The sequence below is a fragment of the Nelumbo lutea genome, chromosome 6, assembly GCF_056320005.1.
Source record: "Nelumbo lutea isolate HS-2025 chromosome 6, American lotus-T2T, whole genome shotgun sequence".
In the NCBI taxonomy this organism is placed as follows: Eukaryota; Viridiplantae; Streptophyta; class Magnoliopsida; order Proteales; family Nelumbonaceae; genus Nelumbo; species Nelumbo lutea.
The window spans coordinates 1,986,572-1,999,220 of NC_142689.1; the positions used below are offsets into that span (position 1 = coordinate 1,986,572).

Below are 12,649 nucleotides of genomic sequence, written 5' to 3' on the forward strand. Positions count from 1 at the left end.
GGATATACCCTTATTCGAATTCGATCTGATCTGTTTGCATCCTTAATGGTGAGAAATGGTGAACAATGGCGAGCTTCTACCTAGCAACGGATTAGCAGCGGCAAGCCTTGTAATGACCAATAAAATCAAACGGTAAGAGGGAAATATTGCACAAAAAAATAAAAACAAAATGATAGTGAAAAACGGAGATGAATCACTTACATTTGATGGTCCAATCATGTAGTGGTGTACGGAGTAGCAATAGTGCCCGATGTGAGATAGAGAGGTAGCAGACGCGAGCTTCACAATGGCGAGCCCTAAATGCAACGATAATACATTGAGAGTAGTGTGAAGCATGGGAAAACACACTATAGAGTAGTGCAAAGCATGGAAATATATTAAAGATAAATATTTACAATAGAAATGGATTGTCCATGAGAAATAACTGTAGATGATATTTTGCCTTGTGGCATAGACCAATCCACAATATAGTATGATTTAATCCACCATGGTGCAACCGAACCACTAGTTTTGGGGTGGCGTGCTTGAAAACGCAAGATCTCATGGAGCATCCACACCACCTGAGTCAAAATGAATCTAAAGATACTTAAACTTAAATAGGAAAGCAACAATTCACTTTTGCTAAGATAATGTGTATAGTGGAGAGGTAAAGCTGAGAATCATGGCCTTTGATTATATTTATTGTTGTATCCCTACCAGGATGTTACATAAGCTAACTTAAGGTAGGGTCATAAAATTGTTACAAGCATTAACCATTGCATGGAGAGAGAGAGTTAATACCTAAGAGTTTTTCATAATTTTATTGCGATTTTATAGTTTTTTCTTTTTTTTTTGTAAAATTTCTAACATATATATATATATATATATATATATATATATTGTTTTGGTTATTGAATTTTTATTTGTGCACCAATGGTTGTTTGCTCCTATTTTGTGGTTTTCTAGATTTATTGTTAAAAACATGGTTTTTAAAAACGAACCGGTCAGGGTTCGGTTACCGGTTCGAACAGTCCAACCATTTGACCCGAACGGCCGGTCCATTCTGACAAAAAAATAAAAAATTTAAAAGATTAGAAAACGATCAAAACAGTTCGAACGATTAACTGGTCGATCCAGTGGTTTGCTGACCAAAATAAATGGTTTTGGGGGAAAAAGTAGTTTTGGAGGAAAATAGAACTAGTTAGGTGATCGATTCTCGATTTTTCCGGTCCGATTTTGAAAACAGTGGTCACTCTTCTGCGGTTTAGGGCGAACCGGGCATTGTTAGGGTTTCTGTTTGGATGAATCATGGCGGGGGTAGGGAGCAGGGAGTAGGGAACCTAATTAATCAATGTAATGACAACAACCACCAAACGACCGTCTTGTCAAACAATTTAATGTATTTTATTAACTATTTAATTATTATTATTATATACTTTCACATGGTCTTGTTGCATTATTAATGTGCGAAGATTGGGGGGATCAATCGACGGTAATTACAATTGCCACGTATGTATTGATATAAAAATATAAAATGGTAATAAAAGAAGAAAAACAATTAGCTTTATTCTAACAGTTGATTGAGTCAAAATGCATAAAACGTGGAGAGCGAAATATTAGTATATATTTCCTTTTTTCCCTTGTCGAATTAATTAATTACATGGTGGTGGACCCCGGCACCCATTATTTCATTAGTTGGAATCGCGTTATCAGACATTCTTCCTAATCTTTCCTAATATTATAAAAAATTTAATAATAACCATTTGCATTTTTTTATATTTTATTTTGATAGGCGCTTGCTTGGTAACTTGGTTCCACCAACTCTAGTCAATAAAGATAGATGGATAGTTTGGTTGCGTTTCTTGACTTAAGATAAGAGGGTCACAACTATGGTGGGTTTGTCACTTACTGTTAGTCGACCCAAGTCCAACAGTAAGTATTGGAAAGCCCAACCCAATGCTTAAACTCGTGCAGTCACGCTGACCCGACCCCCCAATCCCCTGAATGATCTTCCCAACCCGACCAAAAGGCTTCGGCCTTTGGGTCATTCTTTGTTCGGGTCAACCCACCACCATTCTGATTGTGACTCACAATACATGTACTTGTGAGAGTGGTTAGATCATATGAGAATCAGTTGTTCTGTCTCGCAACTCGCAAGGAAAAAGCACAACAACAGTGAACACGTGATTCTTGTGGTCGACGGTGCCCGAAAGAAAAGCTTAGCCTCTTAACCTAAATTCACACCATTTCATTTCGTAGTATATATCTACATGTGCACCATCAATTTGAATATGAATGCTTGGCCTTAAAAGAATTAAACTGAAAGAGAAGAAATTCAAAATGTTTTGGCTTAACAGAACAGAATGGACAATGGAGTCATGACGGATGGACCACCAGGTTCACCACTACAATACCAAACGACAAAAAGTCGAAGCCGCCCATCAAAGAAAAATCAATGCAATCACGAGGAAAACGCTTTATCCCTTCCGTATCCCAATATTATCTTGCCACGTCTCTTCTTTGCGCGTTTCCCAATTTTCAATGCTTCTCTCTCTTCTCGTCCTTATTTGCCACGTTGGCATTCACAGAAAACGTGTTCTTGACTCCTGAGTCCTGACCCATTCGTCTTTCTTCTCTTTCACTTGGTTGATTGGCTCTGTGTGGGCTCCTCTCTACTTTCTTTCTTTGTCGGTAGTTGGCTCGCCACCTAAAAATTTCATCTTTTTTTTTTCTCTCTCTCTCTCTGACGCCGTTAGTTACCGTCTGTTAATTTCAGTGGGTGATCTTGTTTGACACGTTATGATACCGTCAACGTATGAATTATCTATCGATCATGATTTGATGAATTGATGGCTCCACCCAACTTCACATCAAGAAAACGAAAATCCAGATTAGATCCACCATCATGATCGGATAGTATGGAAAGCACCATCAAGGTGCATGTGGGACCCCAAATATAGCAGTATGTTGTATGTCGTTTTCTACGTCTCCGTCCGGCGTCCGGCGTCCAGTTAACTTACCTAAAATTAGTAGTCAGTCATATATACAGACTAAAAAACACAAATACCACTGAGTACTAGCTCGTGCGTATTTTAACAAAGAACACGTGTTCGAGTCAAACTAGACTTGTTATAAGTGGGAAGATCAACCGGTGAGTCCGGAGACGAGATAGCTAGGGAACCGAGGCTTCTAGAATTTGCGTTTTTACAAGTGGGAAGACTTGATTGAGAAGACTGGATTTTGAGGGATTTTCTGATCGATTGCGTTCTTTGAGTGGTCGGAGTCGGACAACATGGCAAGTTCGCCGGATTCGTCGGACGTGACGGTGGGGAGGTACCAGGCGCGGAAGACGACCGAGAGGTCTAACTTCTTGCAGACGTGTAGTCTTCTGAGCCAGTACATCAAGGAGAAAGGCGGCCTTGCTGATCTCGGCCTTGGAATTAGTTCCTCTCTTGATGGCAAAGGTACTACCTTCAATAATTTTCCTTCTATCTTTTATTCTTTCTCCGATTCAGTAGTAGTTCGCGTTGGTTACTCGATCTGTTGTGTTTTAAATTTCCTCCCCTTGTAAGTTTGGATTTTTTTTTATGATCTTGCCGTTGATTTATTCAGAATTTGTTTTCGATAGGGTGTTAATTTCTTCAGAAGAAATCATGACCTTAGAATCTTTATTTTTAAGAAACATTGTGATCATTCAGCTTGAAATGTTTGACGGTAGAGGCCGTTTTAAAAGTTAAAACTTAAAAGAAATATAATGAATACCTCTCTTTAATCTTCTCCGAATGGAGAATATCTTACTTCATTTTTAGCCAGGCAGAGAAGAATCTGATGTTTTTGGCTATTTTGTTGGCCCCTTATGGTTCAGGAAAACCCAATATGTTTAATCAGAAGGCATCGATGACGACAACCATGAATTTGTTTCCTCAACTTGCCGGTTTTGGGAATTCTTCTTCTGAAGACCAACCTAAGACACCCGATTTCAGGTATCATTTGATTCACAAATACGTACAGAGAGCATGCAGCTTCAAGCTTAATGAAGTTCTCTTCGTTTAATTAGTTAATCACGATCCGTTTTGGGTGAAACAGACCGGCGGAAAAGGAGAACGAGAAAGCCCAGATGACGATATTTTATGCCGGAAAAGTGCTTGTGTTCGATGATTTTCCGGCAGAGAAAGCAAAGGAGGTCATGCTTTTTGCAAGTAAGGCAAGCTCCCTCGAGTCCAACAGCTTGGCCTCTACTTCCGGCGGCGACCAACCGAACTCCAGAGGCTTTGCCTCTTCCTGTTCAAATGTCGTTCCGATCTCGGCCAAGAATCCTAACCAAGACCGAGTACAGTTGCCCCCTCAACCGAATGGCTCAGGTACCCCTTTGGTTTCCCTAAAATTTCTTGCTTTGCGTACTGAGAATTTCATAGGCATTAAGAGCTAACGACTACTATATATGTTTCCTTACGATTTGCAAACCTTTCTTTTCTTCTGGCAACAAATAACTAAAGCTTTTGTTTATGATTGTTTGTATTGCAGATCTGCCGATTGCAAGGAGAGCTTCCCTCCACCGTTTCTTGGAGAAGAGAAAAGACAGGTGAATACATTATCTATGTACTTCCAACGAAAATCATATATATGGGTTCACGGAAACCAATCAATTAACACTGATTGGAATCAGATTGAATTGTATTGGGTTTTAATCTTATGGTTTTCTTTTTCTTTTTTTATGTAAAAATTCCAGGATTAACACGAAAGCACCCTACCAAGTGAGTAGTAACCCGGGTGAGCGGAAATCTGAAACCGAAAGTAATTCCGGCAGCTCCAAACCAAGTGAAAGCAAGACATGGCTCGGCCTGGCTCCACAATCTCCACAGCAATTTAACTTCCAACTATAGACATTTAACTATTTTATATAGGTACCTCACTGTCTTATCCTGGCTGGGTAGTGGCTAGTGGGTATCCCCGTCTCTGATATTATTTTCCCTTGTCAACTCCACTCCAGTTTTGTAATACATGCATGTAATATGTATATATACATGTCATTATTGATGTTTTTGAATTACGTTCAGTCCCACTCCCCGACCATTCTTCTACATCTCTTTCGTGTACTTCATAATGATTATATGAAAATCCGTTTCATTTGTAATTTCTAGCCTGCCAGCCCTACTCACTGATTCCAAAATATCAGAGTAGGGCCAATATTGATTCCTGTGACTGTGAGGAGAGCTTCAAAACAAACCACAGAAGATGCATCAGATCAGGCTCCTAACTAGCTAGTTGGATTCAGGAATCAGGTCGAACCTTCTTGTCAATGATTTGTGTGGTGCTATTGATTTGAGGAGCATCCATCCTCCTCGATCTCCTTGTTTAGTTCGGCAGATTTACCTTGTGGTTGGTTTCATTATGTTTTCCCTTTAGGCTTTAGTTTGGTTTGTTTTGGTCTTCTCTTATTTCTTTTTTACTTTGAGTTTCGCCGTGTTGTTTCTTGTTTTCCCTTTGTTTAATAATGTATGGCTTTATCTACCCAATAATAATAGCCCAACAGTCAAAAGCTTAGGCAAAATTAGTAATGTTCCATATATTTGAATTTTTTGCTTGAGTTTTACCAAAAGACCATTTTTGGCCCTAAATATTCAAAAGGATCACTTTTACCCTGAAATTATGATAAAAATGCCACATTTTAAGGTAAAAATAGACAACCTTAGAGATGTCGTCGACAATTCCATATTTCCATTAAATAAATAATAAAGCTCGCTAATATGGCATTGCTCAAATTAAAAAAAATAAAATTTTGAAAAATTACACATGGGTTCCACTTAAGATTTTCACCTATTCACATGCTATCAAGAATAAAAACAAAAATAATTATTTTTTAATAATTAGTAATTAATAAAACACATGGTTTTCAAAATCGGACCAAATTGGATGGTCAGACCAGAAAAACCGATAACCGATCAGCCCCCAAGTCTGGATATACTATAAATCGGAATTTTCTTAAAAACGTTGAAAAAGTTAGAAAACCATTGACCCGGGTGGTTGGACCGTTAAACCATTTCACCCGGGCAGTAATTCGTGGGTTATCCTTTTTATTTTCATTGTTTTAAATAAAATAAAAAAACAAAAAAAATAAATAAAATGATTTCAATATCCTCATCTCAAATCGAATGTTTAGGCCCTCTAGGGTTAGAACCCCCATTTTAATTCTAACCCTTTCCTCCTCTCAGCCCTCACACCCATCCGACCACCTACGGCAGTCAGCACCTTTGGCATCCGACGGTGGCACACACAGACCGACCGTGATTAGCGGTGAATTTGCAGCGGTGACCAACGTATTTTGTAGCACTTCCAGGCTCCATCAGTAATAGTTGTGGTAGGCGAATTTGCAGTAGCAGCCAATTTGCAGTGACGGGCGGCAAATTTGCAGCTCGGCAAATTTGAAGCGGCAAGCAGGGATTTGCAGTGACAGTAACACCACCATTGGCGATTCTGCAAATTACAGCAGCACTTATAGCAGCATTGGAATGATTACAAGCTTGACTGATTTTCTGTTGCTTCCTGTCACTGCCCCGTTGGTTGCCATCGCCGATTTAATTGAGCGCTTAGTCCTTGGCATTGAAATCTTGGTCATCGTGACCACTGTTGAGCTCATCCGCACACATGTTGTGATTCACCTTCTTTTGTCATTTGGCACCGGATTACCTCTAGTTCTTTTTCATGCAGTCTTTGGAATTGGAGATGATGATGAGGATTTACAAGTAAAGCTAATTGAGTTCAGTGTCAGATTCTCAATTTATGGATATAGGATGATCTAGTTTTATTTTCTTTTTTTTATTATTTTTTATTATTTATAAATATATTTTTATTTTTAATTTATTTATAACATCATGGGTCAAACTGTTCAACTCAGACAGTTAAATCGCTTAACCGGAAACGAATCCCCCTGACCGGTTCTGTTTCTGATTCGTTTTTAAAAATATTGATAAAACAAAATAATAAAGAAAAATTTACCCAAAAAAAAATCCTCTTGCACATCAAATCAAAATTCCTCATTCTCGTCTCCCTCCTTTGAGCGCCACCAACAATGGCGACAATATGCCAAGACATCCCCAGAGTTCTCTCTCTCTCTAAAATCCCCTTGCCTGCTTCCCATCCAATTTTTTTTCTAAATCTTCCCACCCAAAGCCCCTGGCTTGTAAGATTTTTTCTTCATTGTTGTTAGCAGTGATTGTTCCTTGTTCCTTCTTTGATCTTAGATTATTCGATTTTTATTTTTTAAATTTGGGTATACGGTCAAAGAATGTTGTAGCCTTGTAGATTGTGGCTCCACCGTCGTAGGAACAAATGGGTGAATCAACTATTGGTGATGGGTAGAAGCCTTTTCTAACACCTTTTTTAACAAATACATACCAGCTCACGGATGATCCTTCCATTGGCGATGTGATTTTATGGAATGAGAATGGTTCCACTTTCATCACTTGACGTTCAGCTGAGTTCACCAAAGATCTAGCTACTAACAAGCACGATAATTTTTTCGAGCTTCCTTCAACAGCTTAACATATGCATAAATAACCTTTCTAAGAAGAAAGAAGACACATTTGTTTAGTGCTCACTTTTGACCCTAAGAAGAATTATTTTGACTTGAATAGTACTATATCATAAAGCCATATTATTTTATTGGATAAATCCCTTAAACTACCCCTACTATTCTCTAAATTGATATGCGGTATTAACTTGCCGAATCCTTAAGTTTTTTGACAATTATCATTGTCGTTAAATGCTAATGGAAGGAAACGAAATGTCAAATTTACCTTCCACTATTCTTCTAATTTCATCATCTCTTTTGCAACTTATGAATTACAAAATTTTGGTGATCATACAATACTAATCAGTACCCACCCATTCACTACAGCAGATTTGAATGCCGGCGTAGGTTTCCAATGCCTCGGGAAAACTGGAATCTTCAAACTTCCATGTGTAGGTATATAGTGTTTGTTCAGTCCCTCAAATCACAGTAAACACTGCATTGATACCATATGGACGCTTGCAATCAGTCTGCAGCCAATCTTCCCTCCGTAATGAACCTTCAAAGCATTGCAAGTCTGCGGTGAACCCACAGCACATCGCAGGACTACGATGAACCCACGGGTCATCGCACGCTTGCAATGAACCTATTCCTAAGCTCAAACCAAAGCAAACCCAGGTCGAACCTGCGATGAGGTTCGCACACACTTAGCCCCGCAATAAACTCTCAATCAATACAGCACCCCAGTTTACCAAGAACTAAGCCCAGATGTTGCATTCGAGCATAGTTTCGAAGGAACAAAAGTGACAGGGAGCAACATAGGTCTAGTAAGACGTCGCCCGCCAGACGGTGACATCATTAACATCACGTCAGTTAAAAAATGCACACAAAGGATAGTAACACACATGGGTTATGAGGATCTTCGAGTGATAGGAAAGCCAATCCTTAAAAATATCCCCATAGGGGCACATGGTGAAACCCCAATAATGCCCTTAATGATTTATAGAAAATCCAATATTCCCTTTCCTAATAGGAAATGAACACCTTTGGCTCATTCCTTTTAGGATCTCGTGATTTCCCCCATAAATAGATATCCTCCTCGTAATGAAATTCATTCAGTCATCGAGCATCCTCATCGTTGATTCCCAACTTTGGCTTGGCGCCCTAATCTCAGACTCAATCCTCTTTACCCACGGTCTTTATCTTGTCTTTCAAAGAGACAGCCTCGTCTATTTAGCCACCATCTCACCTACACCGTGCATGTCTTTTTTTTTCTCCTTTGATTTTTGTTTATACAGAATTCAAGGACCTTTGCCCTCCCCCTCATCGTTACAACTTGCTTCGACCATCCTTCACCTCCTATCATCTCTCTCTCTCCACCTATCCCTCTATCTTCCTCTTCTTCCCCTTGTTGATCTCTGTAATTATCTTGGAAATAGAGCACCGCCACCAACATTGAACTGTGCTTCCACCGCTACCACAGGAAGCTCCCAATCACCCTTCCAAAGACATTTGTGTTGGTTCCCTATTTACGGCAAAGATCTGATTGATAACAATCGGTGAGACCCAAAATGCTGATGTGCATCACTTGTTCAAAGCACGTTGAGCCTCGTCGGTGGCTGCCGAACTGAATCAGTTATTTTCATGGAGGAAGAAAAGCCCAAGGAGTGGGTGGCATAGGTTGAGCCTTGCCAGTGGCTGTCGTCGCCTGCAATGGCTATGACGAGAGGGAGAGAGAACGACAGATGTGCTTGCGACGAGCCCTTCGTTCTCTCTCCCTCTAAGCTCCCCACCTCACCTCGCCGCTGCATCTCTAGTTCAGTCGATGAGGTGCTTACAGTTGTCGCCGGTGGCACCGGCATCTGCATACCAGACACAGCGAGGCTACCAATTGAATGAGGTGGCCATGGCAATCAGATGATGACCGCCTTTCGGCTGGCGTATCACCACTGCAAGATGATGATGATGGCCTTGTTCAACTTCAAAAATTTCACCACTTGCTTCACCACTGGCGTGTTGCCCCTGTAAGTGAAAGGCATGATTCATCCTGGCTCCTTCACCAAATGTTAATTCTCCTCCAGCTGAGGTCGTCCTACTTCAACTCGTCCTGCTCTCCGACGAAGACAAGTGGAAAAACCTCAAGCAAAGACAGGGCCCCGCCTGTGCATGGATGGAGCCTCGGCCGGAACCACCATCACGACCACCACCACCTCCGTTTGCACAAAGACAGGGCTCCGACAAAGACAGGGCTCAAACTAAAATATGGAGCATGATCTGATGTGGGCGAAGAAATGGGAGCCTAATTTGATGGCGGATCGTCCAACGACCTTCAAAGTGGAATCTAGAGCCCGATCTGATGGGTGAATACCGTGGCAAAGCCTCACGTTGCTCTTGGCTCTTTCCCAAACAATGATGGAATCCAATTCAAACTCCGATGGGTTTCACCGCCACCGCTGTAACTTCTAACAGCGGCGGTGAACAATAAGGGAACGGTTGTAGAGTGGTTCGCTATAGCTGCCACCAGGGAGAGGGATGGTGAAGAAGAAGGGAGAGGGACGAAGGGCAAATTGGGTTTTGAAAAAAACGTGATGTCACGTGTGTATGAATTTCAACGGAACATTAACGGCTGGGGTAGAATTAGTCAATTGTTGAAAATTTAAAAGACATGCAAGACGATATGTAAAGGTGCCGCATGTCAATTTCATAAACAGTAGGAATAATTTAAGAGATTTATCTTATTTTATTATTTATTTAACAGAAGTATAAACAACATTTTTAATGTGATCACTTTTGGGTTTAATATGACATTTTCCCATGATTTGAAGGCAAAAATGACACTGTTTGAATCTTTAAGGTTGAAAGTGATTTTCTATAAAGTTCAATAGTTGCTAGAGTCAAAATTCCATTTATATTCCAATCCAAACATCATAAAATGTTTAGACAATTATTATTCCTCCAATAATGGGACGGCTGTGTTTATTAAAGTATAGGGTAAAAGATTTAAACCTATCTTCATATTTATGCTCAATATTAAGACCTCCCCTTTCATTCTAAAATGGATTAAGACCTCCCTTCTTGTATGGCGATCTGCCAAAGATCTGGTTGCTTTCATTACTGGTATAATCTATACATCCAGTAGAATCTTTCTCCAATTAATTCCCTCTGGCTTTGACTTACCAATTCGACAAATGTACATGGACCTTTAGAATGCATCTAAAGCACTTTTGGAGAGAGAGAATGTGTATGCGCCATTTATATGGCAACTATGAATGACCCCAATTTCTTGTGGTAAATTTAAGGTTGGAGAGGAAGTGAGGGGAAGATGGAGAGGGAGGGGTGGTGCCTTAATGTTGGGGTGTTCTGTCATACCTTCTCTTTGTTCTAATGTTTTGGACTATTTATACCTTGTTTTGACTCATTACTTGATGAGCTAGATTTGGTCACTGGACTGGACCGGGTTGACTCGGTCTCAGTTTGGCCGGGGTGGTTAAAAGTTAAAACCAAATTTCTGGAGGGACATGCTCTTACAGAGAGAAAGATGCATGGCTTGCTTAACTTGATCTTCGGCGGCTGTAGCATTCAAAGCCATTGGCGGTCCTATTCTCTCTAGAAATCTGAATCAAATTAGGTGGCGTATATTTGTTGAAGCTCTCCATAGTCCATAGCTTTAAGCTCATATTTTTGGGTTACCTTCACCCGTGGAATTGAGGATGATTCCGGCCTACTTCTCGTTGGTAGCTATGGATCTGTTGAACAATATGATAGTTTCCTTTCAGATACCTCCATCCATGGTGGTCGTCTTCTTCTTCGAAAGATATCAACTTGAGTTTTTGATTTCTTCCTCCACTTCCAGTATTTCCAATTTGTTCATCTTCACACCCATGAACAATCGGGATGACGAAGGAGAAACACAAATTAAAGTGGAGAGAGAAGAGAACATTGGAGAGAAAATTGCATTTTTGTAGGGATGAGCAAAAAAAAAAAAACGAAAACTGAACCGATTGGAAAACCGATCAAAACTTAACAAAAAAATCAGTTAACCAAACTGGTCGGTTCAGTTTTGGTTTGATATTCTTAAAAATGACAGTTCCGGTTTGGTTTTAATTAACCTTTTAAAAAACTGACGGTTAATCGAACCAACCAATATATATATATATATATTAGAAACAGTAATATATATTATATATTTATTTTTATTTTTTAAAATCAAATAAGAAACCGCCTGTTCAGTAGTTCCCCCTTTCCCCTTCTTCGTATCTTCGAAACCTAAACCTAATACAATAATACCCTTTCTCACTCTCTTAGTCTTTGGCAACCATAGTTCCCCTTGCTTTCTTCCAACGTCGGTCGTCCTCCGATCAACGGCTTCTCCCCCAATGTCTTTGTCTCTGTCTCTCTCTTCTTTGTGAGTCTATGTCTCTATCTCTCTCTTCTCGCATGTCATCTCTGTCGCACCAACCACCAAGCCACAACACCGGTCGTTGCCTCGCCGGCAAGCAAGCACCAACACCGGTTGCCACCTCGTTGCTCTCCCTTTCCCTTATTTTCTCTCTGACCATCTGTCTCTCTCATCTCCACGGCTCTGCCAAGTGCCACCTCTCAGGCTATCACTTCAGGCGACAGACAACAACAACAACCAACTAGTCCAGCACTAGCAAATCGGCCACCACTTCGTTCTCGCCCCTCTGCCCTGGTTGTTCTTTTTTTATTTTTTATTTTTTTATTTTTTTGTATTTTTAGAATGAATGAATGTTTGTTGTATTTTTTATTTCAGCTAGAATGAATTTTTTTAACTGTTACAAATTTAAATGAATGAATGTTTATTATATCTTTTGCAGTATTATATTTTTCATATGCCTAAACAGTATTACATTTTTCATTTTTTCGGATAGTTAAGACATAGAAAAAATGAATGATTGAATGTTTTTTTTGGAATAAATAGTAGTCTATTTTTGGAATATCTATTAGAATAAGTAACAAGATAATTCTTGATTTAACATGGAGAATTGGAGATGAGATGATTCCTTATTTTATTTCTACTTTTTTGGCTTAAATAGACATAAATCATATGTCTTTTTTTCTGAGATATGGCGAAGAGAAAAACGAGCCGGAAGGCCAAAGCTTCTTCATCTTAACTGGAGAACAATGCAAAAACCAAAA

General features: G+C 39.7%; 1 protein-coding gene across 1 annotated transcript; it reads left to right on the forward strand.

Annotated features, from left to right (window-relative positions):
- Nucleotides 1–3,050: 3,050 nt before the first annotated feature.
- LOC148846774 (protein TIFY 10a-like) lies at nt 3,051–5,113 on the forward strand. Its single transcript, XM_088952475.1, has 5 exons — nt 3,051–3,443; nt 3,845–3,962; nt 4,066–4,340; nt 4,504–4,561; nt 4,709–5,113. Exons 1-5 carry the CDS (start codon nt 3,272–3,274, stop codon nt 4,860–4,862), a joined length of 777 nt encoding a protein of 258 aa, XP_088808601.1. The 5' UTR covers nt 3,051–3,271; the 3' UTR covers nt 4,863–5,113.
- Nucleotides 5,114–12,649: the final 7,536 nt, after the last annotated feature.

Bases quoted from the DNA above. Each gene is read 5' to 3' on its own strand.
- LOC148846774 (XM_088952475.1), top strand. From the start codon at position 3,272: ATGGCAAGTTCGCCGGATTCGTCGGACGTGACGGTGGGGAGGTACCAG. The intron at 4,341-4,503 runs GTACCCCTTTGG...TTTGTATTGCAG, and splicing joins CCCTCAACCGAATGGCTCAG to ATCTGCCGATTGCAAGGAGA. The intron at 4,562-4,708 runs GTGAATACATTA...TAAAAATTCCAG, and splicing joins TTGGAGAAGAGAAAAGACAG to GATTAACACGAAAGCACCCT.